This window comes from Lathyrus oleraceus, chromosome 5 (genome assembly GCF_024323335.1).
Source record: "Lathyrus oleraceus cultivar Zhongwan6 chromosome 5, CAAS_Psat_ZW6_1.0, whole genome shotgun sequence".
In the NCBI taxonomy this organism is placed as follows: domain Eukaryota; kingdom Viridiplantae; phylum Streptophyta; class Magnoliopsida; order Fabales; family Fabaceae; genus Lathyrus; species Lathyrus oleraceus.
The window spans coordinates 229,229,217-229,247,696 of record NC_066583.1 but is presented as its reverse complement, the minus strand read 5'-3'; the positions used below and the strand labels follow the sequence as shown (position 1 = coordinate 229,247,696).

Sequence of the window (18,480 nt, the reverse complement as noted above, 5' to 3'; positions counted from 1 at the left end):
AAGGAATTCTAGTGGAATAGTTTTATTATTGGAATTAAGGGAATTACCTTAGAAGATAAGTAAACACGGGGTTGGTATGAATTTCAGACATAATGGAGTTATTAAGATTTTATTAAGGCTAAGATATGAGCGTGTAGTTGATAATTGTTCACACAGGAAGAATTTTAGAGTATGAAGTGGATTGGAGAAAGTTATACCTTGGTATTAAGAAGCATTTGATAGTTGCATTATGGTCACAAGTGTGTGTAAATGATTACCTTGTTCTAAGAAGGTTGTGTAGTATCACACTCTTTATTTCAAGCAGTAAGTCTTATGTCATGAGAAGTCTGAGCATGTGGTAAGCAATGGAAGATAAGCCCATTTTGAGTATGGGACTAAGTGTGGAATGTGAAACAGACTATGTCCTATAAACTCATAGGTAGACGACAAGGACTTTTAGTTGCAAGTCATCTTGATAACTAACCTATATGTGATGAAGTGTGTAGTGAATATTGGTTTGGAAGAGAATTCTAGTCAATAAGTGTGTGGTGATGTTAAGGTTCATATTGAGTGCATATTATTTGGTTGGAAAGAGTATGAGTGTCTTATTGAAAATCAGGTTGTTGTTCGTCTTCCTAAGTAGTGTTTGGATTGGTTAATCACGAAGTATGATGTTCACACCTTGCTGGAACTGAGTATATCCTAAATCTCATTGGTGTGCCATTATGGATGTGCGATTTCGAGAGTGGAGTTACAAGTTATTGCGAGTAGGATTGATAGTTTGGAAATTGGAATTTTTGTAGGTGTAGTGCATAGCTGATCATTTATAGAGATATCACAGAAGTCAGATGTTTGGGGAACCAACCTAATGAACCATACTCAGTGGGAGTAAGTTTGTGGTGTATCACTGCTATGACTAATGAGAACCATAAGTAATAAAGCTGGAAGAGACTTATCCATAGTAATCTCGAAGAGATAGGTTCAGTATCTTGTGTATGTTAGTAAGGTGTAAATTGGTTGGTCATAGTATGACATTGGATAATTCTCTTAAATTCATGGCATCATATGTAGACCCCATGAGAGTAGTATCTAATGTGTACAGTGATGCTTTACCCTATTAAAAAGATTCATAAGGTGTGCTTCCAAGAAGGAGCGGGAGTTAGATATTTCCAAAGTTAAGCATGTAACTCGAATTGTATATGAAAGAGAACACAAGCTAGAGTTGTCAGAAATGGAGCAGGATATTTGAGATTAATGATTTTGGATAGGAAGTGCAATGTTATCTACATATGTGATCATATTCAGTTTCAATATGGACCTTATATCACTGGTGTGGAATAATTGTTGTAAGTAATTCCATACGGTGAATGAGGAAGGATGACTTATTTGCATGTATGCTATAAGGTCTGGAAGTGAGGTAATATATCAGTGTTTCGGCTTCTAAGGTCACTAGAGCATCTTAGAAGAATGGGAGTACTTCAGGGAATTGTTCAAAATGGTACCTTCCAAAGGGTTGAGAACTCGAGTGATAGAGACGTTCAACATCTTTGTAAGGGTCTAAGGTAGTGGTGAAGTATAAGAATAGGCTCGAGGATATGACTGCTTATTTCAAGTGAAACATGTAAGCACCAGACGAAGAGTAGAAGATAAACCCAGTACATCTAATCTTAGAGAGAGAGAGAGAGAGAGAGAGAGAGAGATCAGGTTCATGATAATTCGTCGTATGTTCAATGTTAGTAAGAGACCATTATGGAAATGTTAAGTTTCCAAAAGATCAATTAAAAGAGTCTTGTGTCAAGAGAGAGAGAACAAGCATCACAAAACAATGGAACTTCTAGTGGGATTGGTTGAAGGAGGTTGTCTTGAGAGAGAGAGAGAGAGAGAGAGAGAGAGAGAGAGAGAACAAGCATCACAGAACAACGAAACTTCTAGTGGGATTGGTTAAAGGAGGTTGTCTTCAGAGAGAGAGAGAAAGAGAGAGAGAGAGAGAGAGAGAGAGAGAGAGAGTAATTTGTAGCCAAGAAATTCTAGTAGAATGGTTTTATTATTGGAATTAAGGGAATTACCTTATAAGAGAAGTAAATGCAGAGTTGTGATGTAATTCATAGATAATGTAGTTATTAAGATTTTATTAAGGCTAAGATAGGAGCATGTAGTTGATGATTGTTCACATACGAATATTTTTAGAGTATGAAGTGGATTGGAGAAAGTTATACCTTGGTATTAAGAAGCATGTGATAGTTATTATACAAACAATGTTGATCAAGAGATCAAGTAATCAACAATTTGTGAACCAAAAAAATAAAAGAGAGGGAGAGGGAGAGAGAGAGAGAGAGAGAGAGAGAGAGAGAGAGAGTACGCAAGGATTTGTTTAGGCAATTATCCAATCGACCTCGCTATGGGTACGTCTTCCCGGAATTTGAATTTGAATTGAGATATTAATATAATAAATCTTACTTTGCAAATGTATGTATACAAGAGATGAGAAATCAAATCCCCCAAAAACTAAGTTTGTTCTTGACTCTAGCACCTCCAAAAACCTAGATCAATCTTGACCAAGTAACTAACCATGCCGCTTTAATTCACCTGTTGTTGCTACTTCCTTGCAAGGCACCCATTGTCCAAAGGCTTTCACCCGTCTGAATTAATCTCAAGTGTATGATCATGTATATAACAATGTCGCTTCAATTCACATGTTGTTGCTACTTCCTTACATCCTCCTTGTCTCAAGGATTTCACCCGACTGAATTAATCCCAAGCGCACACATGTTGAACCCAAGATTTGTCAACACGGTCCACCGTTTCACGCTACTCCCTTGCGCGACACACCTAGTCCCAAGGCTTTCACTCAATCGAATCTGAATTGCATAATCTTGTCCAAAACCTTCAAACCCTAAAGATCTAAAAGGAAAACTCCACCTCGATTTTCTTATTTGAATGCCTCAAAGATATGAACCCAATATTCTCGGTACAATAAACCTAATTAGACGTTATCAACCCTAACCTAGATGGCATCCAATCAAAATATGATTATTTGTAGTTTGATTGTGTGTATGCATAGATTGAATTGAAGATGATGAGATGATTTGAAATCTTGGATTCATGTAGGTTTTACTCACTCTAGAAACTTTACTAGAGAATGATGTATGTACCATGTATATACATGTGTGAGACTCATAAGAAGCAAAAGGATTGCAAAAGGAATGGAAACAAATGCAATTTTTCAAAAAAAATAATCAATAGGTCGACATATATGAGTCATTTGTCGACCTTTTCAAGTCACGTGCCGACCTGTTGGAAGCATATGTCGACCTGTAAGGTTATGTGTTGCCTATAAGTCGACCTGAAGACTAGGCACATAAGACAGAAGCTACAGACTTAATACTGCAGCGTATGTGTCGACCTATACCATCTATGTGTTGACCTGAAGTTTATAAAAGTCATCTATAGGTCGATTTGTAGTCGTATGTGTCGACCTATAATGAGGATTTTTCACTTAAAACCAAATTTCTCATGCTCAACACAATATTTTGATGCACAAATTTTTCCAGACCATTTCCAACAATGTTGACATGCTTCCTAATGCAAGAATGCTAAAATGCAAAGTTAGGCTCGGACGATACAGTCCAATGTACATAAATGATATTTCCTAGTTTTGACATCATTCAAAACATATTTAAACGGAAGAATACACTCACAATTGCGAGTAGGATTGATAGTTCAGAAATTGGAATTTTTGAAGGTGTAGTGCATAGTTGATCATCTATAGAGATATCACATAAGTCATATGGTTGGGGAACCAACCTAGTGAGACATACTTAGTGAGAGTAAGTTTGGGGTGTATCACTTCTATGACTAATGATAACCATAAGGAATTAAGTTTGAAGAGACTTACCCAGTAGTGATCTTGAAGAGATCGGTTCAGTATCCTGTATGTGTTAGTAAGGTGTAAATTGGTTGGTCATAGTATGACATTGGATGATTCTCTTGGAATCATGGCATCAGATGTAGACCCCATGAGAGTGGTACCTGATATGTACAGTTCTGCTTTATCCTACTGAAGATATTTGTGAGTTTTTCTTCAAAGAAGGAGCGGAAATTGGATATTTATGAAGTTAAGCATGTAACTTAGATTGTATAGGAAATAGAATACGAGCTAGAGTTTCAGGAAACGGAGCAGGATATTTGAGATTAATGATTTTGAATAGGAAGTGAAATGTTATCTACGAATATGTGACCGAGTTGTATGACTATGTAAGTATCCATATGTTCACTACCCAGATGTTCAAGAAGTGAATGTTGAGGATCCGAATCCATGAGCAAATCCCCAAGAGGAGGAGACAATGCCTCTAGAAGATGAAGAGTTTGTTGCATTGTTCTAAAGGAGCGTGGAAGTATCAGATAAGAAGGCAAAGGTGAGTTCAAAGACTTTTTTAGGCTTACCATTATGTTTTGTTTGGTTAAGTTAACAGTTTATTTAGTTATGGCAAGGCATCACCTATGTCCATTGTATAATTTATTTTAAAAACTTTGTTCGTTTAATGGGGTGGCACTCTTTCCCCTGCAGGCACTTGGATTTTGAATAAGGCTCCTTATGCTTCTTTATAAATTTGAAAATACATTTTTTCCAATTTTGAAGAAGGTAATGAATTGTGTTAGAACCTTAACAAGGCCGCCCAAGTGGCAATGAAAAATTATGTATCCTCAACAAGGAATCCCTGCTGCCCACGAGTCTATTAACTATGTTGGATCCACAACGAGGAATCCTTGCCACCAACGACAAGACAATAGCAACAACCCTCAATAGTGTGTGGAAGCCAAGAAGAGAAAGTGTATGGTATCTTTATAAAAGGAATCGCCTTCCCTTAAGCATTTTCCTCAACGACACAAGTTCATTTCAGAGAAGTTTTACCCCAAGGAGATTGTTGTCCCTAATCCCTATTCCTCTTAGTCAAAGTCAGAGGTGAAGTTGGTTCCTCCAGCGGTAAAATGGTTGCAGCGTCCAACAAATGATCTACATCTAGCACATAAGTCGAAGCTCCTACAGCTGAGGTAGGAGACAGGGTCGGAGCAGAAGCAGTAACCGCCAAAGGAGTGGAGGAAGAAGCAGAAGTACGAGTATTCACTGCATCTGCAATGCGGTAGAACATATTCAGCTTACGTACTTTGTCCATGATATTTGCAAGATACAATCACACATGTTTAAAAAAAAACATGAAGTCTCCTTTCTCTCCTCAAAATTAACTACACTCAAGATAGAGTGAATATCAATCTTCCTTCTCCTCAGTTTGTTAGGGGAACCTCGCTAGGGTCAAACCTTTCTTAATAGCCAAACTCTTGAAACCATGAGTACATTTCTTCCTTCACCGTCACTTTGTCCAGAGAGAGAGAGAGAACTCGACTTGGTATAGTAGGAGAAAGCAGACAGGTTGAAATGAATCTTTGACCAATATTTTAGGTACAAAACCCAACAAGGGGAAAAAGGATCGGCAAGAAGATAATAGAAAATAGAATGAGTCACGAACATGAGGGACTTCACCAATAAAAATTGTCCCAGAAAATCTCCCCAATCCAAATTAAAGGATCAAACAGTTGATGGACCAGATGGAAGTGAATGAGACTCTAATTATGAAAATTATCTTGGGGGATACCCTTTCTGAGTCAGAATCGTCAGATATGCATGTGATTTCTGATCCCATGTGATCATTACTTAGAGAATAGTGAGAAGAATCGGAAGATGACCCAGATGAGGTTTTCACCTCAGAATAGCTCGCTAAAACAACGATGTTGATACTTATCCTAACTAAGGAAATAGGGGAATGCTGAAGGAAAAAGATTGAGTTAGGAAGGTACATGGTTATAGGAAATCGACAAGGAAGAAGAATAAAGGGAGAAAGCTTGAAAGCTAAAAGGTTACGAAAAACTTCTAAGTATTCAACTCACTCTTCTTATAAGCAATGGCAGTTGAAAAATCGGGATCAAGTATGAACAAAGATCACAAGATCAACGGTTATAATTCCACTCATGGAAACACGCTAGACTCAAGTGCACTTAAGCACTCTATGAACTGCGTCACACCTTAGTTAGTCACGTCATAGCATGTGCCAAGAATGGGTGACGAAGCATCATAATGATAAAAACGCATTAAATGCGCATGTTCTCCATTACTTCTCAAGAAACGGATCTCAAGCGGTTCAATTCTATTCCACACCAGACTACGACATGGAGGTCGGCCAATGATACTTAAGTATTTCCCCGACTCCTTCAGTACTCAGCAAAGCCTTATGGACAACTGTTTTGTATCGCCCAGGCCCAATTGATCAAGGCGTAATCCATCTCAAGCTTACTCTACTCGACCCAAAATATAAAAACTGCTCACAAGTTCACATGTCATGAAAAGGTACACAATCTTTTATCTCCAATTTCACTTTACTCATCTTGAATCTTGAACTAACTTGGACGTTGGAGTGTTAATCATGCAGGTCCACCTTGCGCCGTAGTAAATGAGATCAAAGCCACCATTCAAAATCAACAGTTATCCAACTCTCATCATTTCTAATTCCTTCGAGAAACTGGAACATTCATTTCTAATTGTCGAACAAACCAGTTTCTTTTTAGTAATGCAGTTCATCCATTTGAGAGTAATAGAATGGACTAAAAGGGAAAAGGGAACATCAAAATGGACATAATCGATCCAATAATGTCTATAGTCTAATCTTGTTAGAATCCTTGACAAAATAAGTGGTAAGGTTCTTTGAAAGAAAAGGTTAGCATTCTTAAATTTAAGTCGGTCTAATACCAAACATGCACCAAGTCACTGAAGAAATGAATTTATATGTTATTTGTCATAAAATATAATACTTGGTTAGTTAGTTGTAGTTAGTTAGTGTTGTCGAGTCTTGAGAGAGTGGGATAGCAACAGCTTAAACGTTCATGACTCATAAGTAATTTTGGCCCCAAATCTCAATCAAAACCATTGACTTGAGGTATTAAGTGCATGGATCATATTTCTAATATATTCAACATTTTCTACATATGAAACATAATCATTAGTTTTGTAATAGCTAGTTTTTGTTTTCTTTCTTACTTGTAGATATATAATGTATGTGAGTTATATTCATTTTAATTAGCAATAGGAATAATTCATAGTCAATTCTCTCTAGATCTTCTCAATACTATTTACATAAAATGATACGTAAAAGTTTACAAGTAGGTGATGGCACAATGCATAGAAAAAATATATTTTTAGAACTTTGGGCAATTCATATTTTCCATTTTGTTCAGAGAGAAACACTTCTGATCTAACAAAGAATCTAAACATCATATCCCCTAAGTCATAAGATATTTGATCATTCGCATTTACATGTTTTTTTATATTTCTTTCTATCTTTTGAAAATGTCACAAGCTGCTTAGAACCAAAAAGTAGCAGACTTGGGATGTTAAACTTCAGAGGGAACGAACATAGGTGAAAGAGAAGTGCTGCTCGCATCATGCTTCAAATGTCAGATCTGTCTGGTGACTTAATTGTGTAAGGAAGGTGCGGACTTGAAGGAACAGAAGTTTCGGTCGGTTTGCTTCCCATATCCTGAGTTTTGTGAAGGAGAAATGTTCCGGATAAAATTGTCACGAATCCGCACAACTCCGTGACGATCTGCGATGCATCTTGTGTGTCCCATTCCTGCAGATATAATAATCAAAACCATCAATAGAATTGTATTTTAAGTATTTGGCCACGAATTTTGAAGAGCCGACGCGACTGTTAACCGTGATTTATAACCTTTACGAGACAATCCAATTGTGAATTACCAATAATACAGAAAAGCATAACAAGTTACCTTAAACATGATTATGCTGGCAATTATGGTTAATGAGGTAAACATGACGTAGTAAACCGGTGATATGACAGTAGTGTTGAAGGTATCTAGAGCCTGCAATCATAGTTTCCCGAATTAAATAAGAAACATTACACTACAACATGGTGTGTCCATACGTATGAAGCACAGACACAGACAACAGACACGACACCGACACGTTGATACCGATAATAATTTTTTAAAAAATGAATAAAATGAACGTAATCACAAGTGTCGGTGTCGGTGCTACAGAGGTCCATACTCCATAATACGTACCTTGTTCAAGTAGTTGATTTGCATAAGACAACATCCTATGACAATTATTGTAAAGAACCACGTCTGAAAGTAAATAAATTGATTCTTCCCTTCAAATGTAAGCTTCAAAGCTATTCCTACTGCTTTCACACCCATAACCTATAATGCAAAAACTAGGATCATCAAGATTGTGATCATTGATTAATTCATGAAATGTTAGCATTGAGAAATTAGAAACATATTCGGTACCGTAATCGAGCCCGTCAGAGAGCATAATCCAACATAAACAATCATATGTGTCTTTCCATATTTTTCCGCAAAAACGAAAATAAGAACTAAAACCAGTATCACCACCAAACAAGAGTATACAATAAAACCTGTTTCATTCATGAGGAAAAACAAAGTATCTTAGCCAGAAACCTTAACGCAGCCCACTTAAACTCGAGAAATTAAGGCTTAAGAAAGTACCTGGTTCTGTAGCAAGTTGCCATACTTCCTTGACAGAATGAATGTCTCTCTCACGCGGTGCATGAAGAACAATAGTCGTAGACCCTACCATACAGAGAGCACATCCAAGCATGCCAAAAATGTGCAGTCTCTCTTTCAAGATGAAGTGAGCTAGCACCGCACTGCATCGTCAATACAAGGTTATATAACTTTTTCTCGCATTGCATGAATGCATCTAAACTAAACCGAATAGAAGTCGGACACATCAATATGTTACCAAGAACACCGTGTTATGTTGCTTACCTAAAAATGATGCTTAAAGCTCCCAAAGGAGTTACAAGAATGGCAGGTGCAAATGCATAAGCTGCAAAATTAGCTATTTCCCCAACAATCACTGCAAAAAATATATAATTTATGCACACGATTCAACATCGTCAACTCAAAATCAATAGGAATAAACTATATAGCATCGACACCTCTGAAAAAAGGTGTGTCCGTATCCGAAACCGACACCAACACCAAACTTGTGATTACGTTTAATTTATTCATTTTTTCAAATTATTATCGGTGTCGTGATTGTCGTGATTCTGGTGTACGTACATAGGTGATAAACCAACACCATAAGATAGAAAAACACTAACTTGTAGTCATTCCAGCCCACCACTGCGGTTCTAACAAATATGAATGCCCTCCTGAGGCTGATCAAATCAAAGCACAACACAATATTAAAACGGTTAAAAATTAAGAAAAGTTAAAACCTTTGAACAACCCAGATGAAAAAAAAACGAACCTGCTCTATTTCCATTATTGCCAGCTTTTGTAAGACCCATTTTTTTAATTATATAGCTAGAACCAATGAAAATGCTAGAAGATAGAGCCAAAACAAGCCCTATAATATTGTCAGAAGACATCCCCATGATGATTTTCCACTTTCACCACCCAAATATAAAAATGATACCCAAAAAAAAAAATTGTTCTTGTACGAACAATTCAACAATCTTTGCAGGGCCAAGATGCCAAATACAATGAATGCCTTGACCTTGAAGATGATGATCATGCATAAAATAAGGAAGAATAAAAACATCATAGAAAACATCAAAAAGGATCAATTAATGTAACGTAAACAAACAAAGGAAAGTTAAAAAAATGCAATTTTTATGTACCTAATTTCTTGGCACCCTGCAAAAAAACTTTAACAGCTACAAAGCCATTATGATAAGAACGATAAAAATCATGTTTTGGGCATGAAAAATTGAAAGTGGTGATCTTTTGTTAGAAGGGATTCTAGGTTTATGAATATTGGGGGCGTTCTCTCCAAAGGGGTTGAAGACAAAAAAAGGCAACGTTAAATTCGTTACCTAAAAACAAATGGCAACATAAAAAACCAATCTTTTTTATGTGCAAATCAAAAATGCCCAACGCACCCACGTTGTATTTGTCTTCATGTGTGAGTTGGATTTTTTATATCATTTTCTATTCAACTTTCTTCTTTTGAACCTTTGTGCAAACTACTACTCATTTCAATCCACTTGGTTGTTGTACACACGTTGTATAAAGTTGTGTACTTTGTTCAATAGAAAACTTAGATAGAGATGTATGTGTGTGTGCAATCTTTTTATTCAATAGGGTTAATAGATAGTGCTAACTATCTCTATCTCTAAAATAGTACAATATTTCATTCAAAAGACTAGAAGATTTACAAATATGAATAAATAATTAATGTTGTTGAAAATGGAAATAATCTTATATAGAAAAAGTATCAAGTTTTTTAAATAGGGTATTGTATTTAAAAATATATTTAAAATATTTGTAATTGGAGTTTTTTGGTTTGACTTTAATGATATATTATATAAAATTCTAAATTTGAATTCGGAATATGTTGACCGCAACGTCAATAATAAAATAAAATGATATAAAAAAAATATAAAGATTTTTTAATAGGATATAATATAAAAAAATTAGATGTTTTTTAGCTTCTTTTTTTTTCTTTGGTCACCATCTCATTATTTTAAGAGTTTTTTTTTTTTTGTCTATCCTAACTATTTTTCAATTATATTCTTGTTTCTGTTTTCAAACAAACATTTGTCTTGTTTTTGATTGCTGGATCATTTTGAAATTGTTCTTCACTATTTCACAACTTTATCACTTATGTCTTCCTTCTCCCATCACATAGTCTCTCTTTTCTCCCAATTTCATCTTTTTTAGATCTTTAATATGGAACTACAATACATTTGTTTCTCATGACTTACTGTTATGGTATAGTATTTTCAGTTTTTTTTCTTGACAGTTTATTGCTGCTAAAACTCTCATGACTTTATAAAATAAATATTTAGGTTTTGTGCATTTCTGTCTTGAGGTATAATTATATCTAGAAATCTGATTCTCTTTAGAAAATAAATATAATACACTGGTATTTTGCATGTGGCAAACTAGGTCGTTCTGTTAAATTTATTGGTGTTGAGGTATAATTATATCTAGAAATGTGATTCTCTTTATTGATGAATTTAGAATTCCGTTGAAGATTTTTTCTTTATCATAGCTGAATAATTTGATATATTATGATTAAGAATATAGAAATACTAATCTCTTTAAATAGAGTATTCTAACCTAAAGGGTCTTACTAAAGATCCAAACTTAAATTACTAATAAAAATAACAAACTAATTAATTATTTATAACACTCCCCCTCAAGCTAGTGAATATATATCTATCATTCCCAGCTTGAAAACAATTTCTTCAAAGTTATTGTTGTTAAGCCCTTTTGTTAGAAGATCTGCAAGGTTGTCTTGGGAAGACACATATGAAGTGCAAATAAGGCCACTGTCTATTTTTTTTTTAATGAAGTGTCTATCAACTTCAATATGTTTGGTTCTATCATGTTACACTGGATTATGAGCTATGATGCCAACTTATTATCACAAAAAAGTCTCACTGGTTCATCGCACTTTATCCTCGGATCTTCTAAGATTGATTTCATCCATATTAGCTCACATATCCCTTGTGTCATTGCCCTGAACTATGTTTCAGCACTAGATCTTGATACTACATTTTGTTTCTTACTTTTCCAAGGCACAAGATTTCCACCTAGAAAAGTGCAATAACTTGTAGTTAATCTCCTATCCACAATTGACCCTGCATAGTCGGCATCGATATATTCTTCAAGACCTACACTCTCATTTCTTTCAAACAAAATTCCGCTACCAGATGTTCCTTTCAAACATTGTAAAATTCGGAGCACAACTTATAATTGAATCTATTTTGGTCAGTGCACGAATTGGCTGACTAAGCTAACAGCAAAAGCAACATCAGGTCTAGTATTTGAGAGGTATACAAGTTTTTCGACTAATCTCTGATACATTTCCTTATCAAGCGCAATATCTTCTTTTGCATTTCTTAACTTTACACTTGGATCAACTAGTGTACTTGCAGACTTATATGTTGTCTTGTCAGTTTCCTGTAGAATACTAGTAATGTATTTCTGTTGAGATATGAAAATTCCTTTCTTAGAGTGGGCAACTTCAATTCCCAGAAAGTATTTCAGTTTTCTCAAGGATTTAATCTCAAATTCCTCGGCTAAGTGTATATCCAATAATTATTGTCCTTCCTCGTCATTACCTATGATTATAATATCATCCACATATACCAATAACATAGTTACTCCCCCAGTTTCAGAATGTCTGATAAATAAGGTATGACCTCCTTGACTTTGTTTGAAGCCCAAACCTATAACAACTTTAGTGAATCTTCCAAACCATGCTCGTGGTGATTGCTTTAACCCATATAAATATTTTTTTTAACTTGCACACGGTGTTGGTGGTAGTATGTTCACGGAACCTAAGAGGCAAATCCATCTAGATTTCTTCTTCAAGTTCACCATGAAGGAATGCATTCTTCACATCGAATTGGTTTAAGTTCCAATTACAGTTAGTTGCTAAAGATAATATCACCCTAACTGTATTCATTTTTGTAACTAAAGCAAATGTCTCTGAATAATCTACTTCATAGGTTTGAGTGAATCCTTTGGCTACCAATGTTGCCTTGTACCTCTCAATCGATCCATATGCCTTGTATTTAATAGATGTATACCCATTTGCACCTTATAGGCTTCTTTCTATTTGGTAAAGAAACCAATTCCCAAGTATTGTTCTTTTCCAGTGCCTCCATCTCTAAATCCATGACTTGTTTCCATTTTCTGTCATATAATGCCTTACATAGAGAGGTAGGTAGTTTTATAGTGTTCATATTTGTAATGAAGGCTTTATGGGTAGGTGAAACATGTTCCAAACTTAGGTAGTTGGATAGAGGTTAAAGTGGTTGTTTGGTATAGTTTTTGGCATCTTTCCTAAGGGCAATTGAAAGATGTAAATCTTGATAGTGTGATGGTAGTGGTGGTAGAGTTGAATTGGATTATGGTTCATATTCATGAGAAAATTCAGAAGTTGAATCACTAGAGTTAGAATTTACCTCATGTAATGTTGGGTCAAACTCTTGGATATGAGTAGATTCAGGAATAGTCTTCCTTATTGTATATATTAAATTCTTCCCATATCTTACATCAGTTTGATCTTTTTCAAAATCACGTTCAGTTCAGAGAGTAAGGTTAGGAAGTATAAGTGACTCATCTTCCTTATTTATGTTCTCCCACTGAAGATGAGCTTGAACGAAGTCACTTTCTTGTTCATTGAAAGTGACGTCTCGAGAGACAAAGAACTTGTGAGACGGTGGATGATAACATTTGTAACCTTTTTGGGTGGAAGAATAACCTTTAAAGACACACCTTAAGGCTCTAGGATCAAGTTTCCCTCTACCATCACTATGAATATGGAAGAACGATGTACACCCAAATATCTTAGGGGTGAGGTTACTAGAGGTAAACACATCAAGATAAAACGAGGATAAGACTTCCATATGAGTTTTGGAAGCAAGGCAGTAGAAGGCAAACGATTTATGAGATACGATGCATTTAAAACTGCCTCGCCCTAATATTTATTGGGAACTTTATTTTGAAATATCATAGCACGTGTTTGGTCTAACAAATGCCTATTTTTTCTTTCAGCCATGCCATTTTATTGGTGTGTTTTAACACATGAAGACTCATGAATGATACCTTCATTTTGACACAAAGAATTAAGATTATGATTAAAATCATCCTTGTAATTATCAAACTGAATCCCCTTAATACTCGTATCAAATTGATTTTTAACCATATAGAGAAATTGATGAACCACATGAATAACTTCTAATTTTTGTTTAACTAAGTAGACTCAAGTACCGCAAGTACAATCATCAATAATTGTGATAAACCAATGGGCACCTGAAGTATTTGGAATATTATATGGACCTCACACATCTGTATGAACTAGATGAACCGGAAAAGTACTCATTTTATTACAAATAGAGAAAGGCACACACTTGTGTTTAGCAAGCTCACACACCTCACAATGAAGACTCTCAACATATAATGTTTTAAATAAAATAGGAAATAATTGCTTAATGACTCTAAACGAAGGATGACATAGGTGATAGGTCATTATTTATGCTAGAAATTTTACCATTTATGTGACAAGAAACCAAGTGAATTGTAGTATTTTGATCTGAATTCCTTAGTTTTTGAGTCAGTTTGTGTCATGATAGTATTTTCTTGGTTTGAGTTTATTTTGGATATTTTTACACTTTTGGTATGTGTAGCGTATTGAATACAGGTATGAAAGTGCAAGGGATCGAGGATCAGACGCACGACCGGCGTGTCGTGCCTCTCTCTTAATCTCCCAAATGTAACTTCTTTTCTCATCTCACTCCCTCGTATGTAAAACAAGTTTCTTTCATGTAATGTAATGATATGAAGAAAGCAAAGAAGTCAGTGCCAAAGGAGGACAACCTTGAAGATCTTGCTTGGAGAAGCTTAGATCGTTGTAGGTTAGCTTAGGTTCTCTCATTGGCTTGGGAGAACAATTGCGCTAGGGGCCATAACTGTTTCATTATGTATGTATGCATGTTGATGCATGTGAATGTATGTTGATGCATGTGAGAGACGGTTTATATGATAAACAAGCCGGTGAGATCAGAAAAATTGCAATTCCCTCAAAATAAATATTAAGTTTTAAGCTTTCCAAGTTTTAACACTCATCAAGACTAGTATCGAATAATGTAGGTTTCGCCTACGCGAGGTGCATGTTCTATATTAGTAAGGTGCGATGGGATAATTGTAATATCCAACTGTTAAAACAATGGGTCAAACTTAACTAAACAAATTATAATAAGATTATATATATGTTTAGAAGCAAGAGTTGGGAATGATCCATATGATGGATTGGAATAAGGAGTTATTCACCCAACTGAAATTTTCGAGAGTTGTATGAGATACAATTGGAAGGAGTTCCTACCTAAATAACCTAGTTTTGTGTAATCCGCCTACGCGGACTTAGAACGAAGTGAAATATGGATCTCGACCCACTAGAAAATCTTCCAACGGGATTTTCCAAATCAAATGATGAGGGTCATTTGTTTTCAATAAAATAGTGGGAGCATGTTTAATTAAAGGCCTAATTAAATATGTCAATGATACTTATATTTTCATTAATCCTTGTGTAGATTACTATGACAACAAACACCTCTAACAACATATTGCGATCAAACCTTGACAAGGAAAAATTGTCTGGGACAAATTTTCTGGATTGGTACCAAGACATGAGGATTGTCCTCAAACATGATAAAGGGAAAGGCAAGGAAGTTGCCAAACCCAAACCCACTATTGCTGTTTTGAAGCCTAGTGGAAGCATAGAAAAAGAAGGCACCTGCTTCCATTGCGGTAAGACCGCACACTGGAAGAGGAACGGCCCAAAGTACCTGGAAGATAGGAAGAATGGAGTAGAGACTCCAACTTCAGGTATTTTTGTTATTGAAATTAATTTATCTACTTCTGCATCATGGGTATTAGATACTGGATGCGGTTCTCACATTTGTACAAATGTGCATGGACTGAAAAGGAGTAGAGATTTGGCAAAAGGTGAAGTCGACCTACGAGTTGGCAATGGAGCAAAGGTTGCTGCCTTAGCCGTAGGAACTTATGAATTGACTTTACCTAGTGGTTTAATAATTCAGTTAGAGAACTGTTATTATGTACCAGCAATTAGCAGGAATATTATTTTCGTTTCTTGTTTGGACAAGTTCGGTTTTTCATTCATAATAAAGAACAATTGTTGTTCAATTTATTTGAATGATATATTCTATGCTACTGCTCAAATGAACAATGGATTATATGTCCTTGATCTTGAAGTGTCAATTTATAACATTAATACTAAAAGGATGAAACCTAATGAGTTAAATCCAACTTACCTTTGGCATTGCCGATTAGGCCACATAAATGAGAAACGCATTTCCAAACTCCATAAAGATGGATTGTTGGACTCTTTTGATTATGAATCATATGAGACATGCAGATCTTGTTTAATTGGAAAGATGACAAAGTCTCCATTCAAAGGAAAAGGTGAAAGAGCTAATGATCTTTTGGCCCTCATACATACTGATGTATGTGGACCACTGAACATACCAGCCAGAGGAGGTTTTCAGCACTTCATCACATTCACTGATGATTTCAGTAGATATGGTTATGTGTATTTAATGAGACACAAATCAGAGTCCTTTGAAAAGTTCAAGGAATTCAAGAATGAAGTACAAAACCAACTGGGTAAGAATATTAAAACTCTTCGATCAGATCGAGGTGGTGAGTATTTAAGCCTAGAGTTTGATGACCATCTGAAAGAGTGTGGGATCCTATCCCAACTCACTCCTCCTGGAACACCCCAATGGAATGGTGTGTCTGAGAGAAGAAATCGAACCCTGTTGGACATGGTCCGATCCATGATGAGTTAAGTCGATCTTCCAAACTCCTTTTGGGGACATGCACTGTTGACCGCAGCTTACACACTTAACCGTGTTCCATCCAAAAAGGTTGATAAGACACCATATGAGATATGGAGTGGTGAGAAACCACATATGTCTTACATGAAGATTTGGGGTTGCGAAGTTTATGTGAAACTACAAATTTCAATTAAGCTTGAGCCCAAATCTGACAAATGCTTATTTGTGGGATATCCTAAAGAAACAAGAGGATATTACTTCTACAATCCTTCTGAGGGCAAAGTGTTTGTCGCTCGAACTGGAGTTTTCCTAGAAAAGGATTTTATTTCCAAAGGAACCAATGGGAGGAAAGTAGAGCTTGAAGAAATTCAAGAATCACAAAGCATCGATACACCTATGGAGGAATTAGAGCAGGAAACACAAATGGTTGTGGAAGAGCAACCTGCTTAAGTAGAACAAGACCAGCGTAGGTCAGGCAGGATACGTCACCTACCTGAGAGATATGGATATCTCATAACAGATCAAGGTGATGTATTACTCATGGATCAAGATGAGCATGTGACCTACCAAGAGGCCATAACTGGTCCCGAGTCTGAGAAGTGGCTAGAGGCCATGAATTCCGAAATAGATTCCATGTACACGAACCAAGTTTGGAACTTGGTAGAGCCTCCTGTAGGAGTTAATCCTATAGGATGCAAGTGGGTCTTCAAAAAGAAGACTGACATGGATGGTAAGGTACATACCTATAAGGCAAGACTGGTTGCAAAAGGATATAAACAAATTCATGGTGTTGACTATGATGAAACCTTTTCACCAGTTGCAATGCTTAAATCTGTTCGGATTTTACTTGCTATCGCTGCATATCATGATTATGAAATATGGCAGATGGATGTCAAAACTGCTTTCCTTAATGGGAATCTTCTTGAGGATGTGTACATGACACAGCCTGAAGGATTTGACATACCAGAAGAAGCCCATAAGATATGTAAGCTACAAAGATCAATCTATGGATTGAAGCAAGCTTCCAGAAACTGGAATCTTCGTTTTGATGAAACGGTAAAACAATATGGATTCATCAAGAACGAAGATGAGCCTTGTGTCTACAAGAAGGTTAGTGGGAGCATGATCGTGTTCCTGGTGTTATATGTAGATGACATATTACTCATTCGAAACGATGTCCCTACCCTGCAACAAGTAAAGACTTGGTTGGGGAAATGCTTTTCTATGAAGGACCTAGGTGAAGCGGCCTATATATTAGGAATCAGAATCTATAGAGATAGATCACAAAAACTGCTTGGCCTAAGTCAGAGTACATACATAGACAAAGTGCTGAGACGCTTTAATATGCATGATTCCAAGAAAGGATTCATACCTATGCAACATGGCATGTGTCTATCAAAAACACAATCCCCTTCAACTAAGGAAGAAAGGGAACGCATGAATAAGATTCCATATGCATCTGCAGTAGGATCTATCATGTATGCCATGTTATGTACTCGACCAGATGTCTCGTATGCTTTAAGTGCAACGAGTAGGTACCAATCTGATCCTGGTGATGCCCATTGGGTAGCTGTTAAGAATATCCTTAAGTACTTGAGAAGGACTAAGGAATCATTCTTGATATATGGAGGTCAGGAAGAGTTGACTGTAATTGGTTACACTGATGCTAGCTTCTAGACAGATAAGGATGACTTTAGATCGCAATCTAGTTATGTGTTTTGCTTGAACGGTGGCGCTGTGAGCTGGAAAAGTTCGAAGCAAGATACAGTTGCTGATTCTACAACCGAGGCCGAGTATATTGCTGCCTCAAGTGCAGCAAAGGAAGTTGTTTGGATCAGGAAGTTCATTAGTGAACTTGGCATAGTCCCTAGCGTTGTGGATCCCATTGGTCTCTATTGTGATAACAATGGTGCTATCGCACAAGCTAAGGAGCCTAGATCTCACCAACGATCCATACACATACTTAGGCGTTATCATCTCATTCGAGAGATAATAGATAGAGGAGATGTGAAAATATGTAAAGTACCTACACTTGACAATATAGTTGACCCACTGATAAAGCCTCTTGCGCAGCAGAAGCATGATG

At 36.2% G+C, this 18,480-nt stretch overlaps 1 protein-coding gene across 1 annotated transcript; it reads right to left on the bottom strand.

The window, feature by feature from the left end:
• Nucleotides 1–7,208: 7,208 nt before the first annotated feature.
• Nucleotides 7,209–9,963, bottom strand: LOC127083194 (probable magnesium transporter NIPA1). Its single transcript, XM_051023448.1, has 9 exons — nucleotides 9,699–9,963; nucleotides 9,326–9,574; nucleotides 9,177–9,233; nucleotides 8,839–8,929; nucleotides 8,557–8,717; nucleotides 8,338–8,465; nucleotides 8,110–8,247; nucleotides 7,816–7,908; nucleotides 7,209–7,658 (listed from the first exon to the last, which is right to left on the bottom strand). Exons 2-9 carry the CDS (start codon nucleotides 9,450–9,452, stop codon nucleotides 7,476–7,478), a joined length of 978 nt encoding a protein of 325 aa, XP_050879405.1. The 5' UTR covers nucleotides 9,453–9,574; nucleotides 9,699–9,963; the 3' UTR covers nucleotides 7,209–7,475.
• Nucleotides 9,964–18,480: the final 8,517 nt, after the last annotated feature.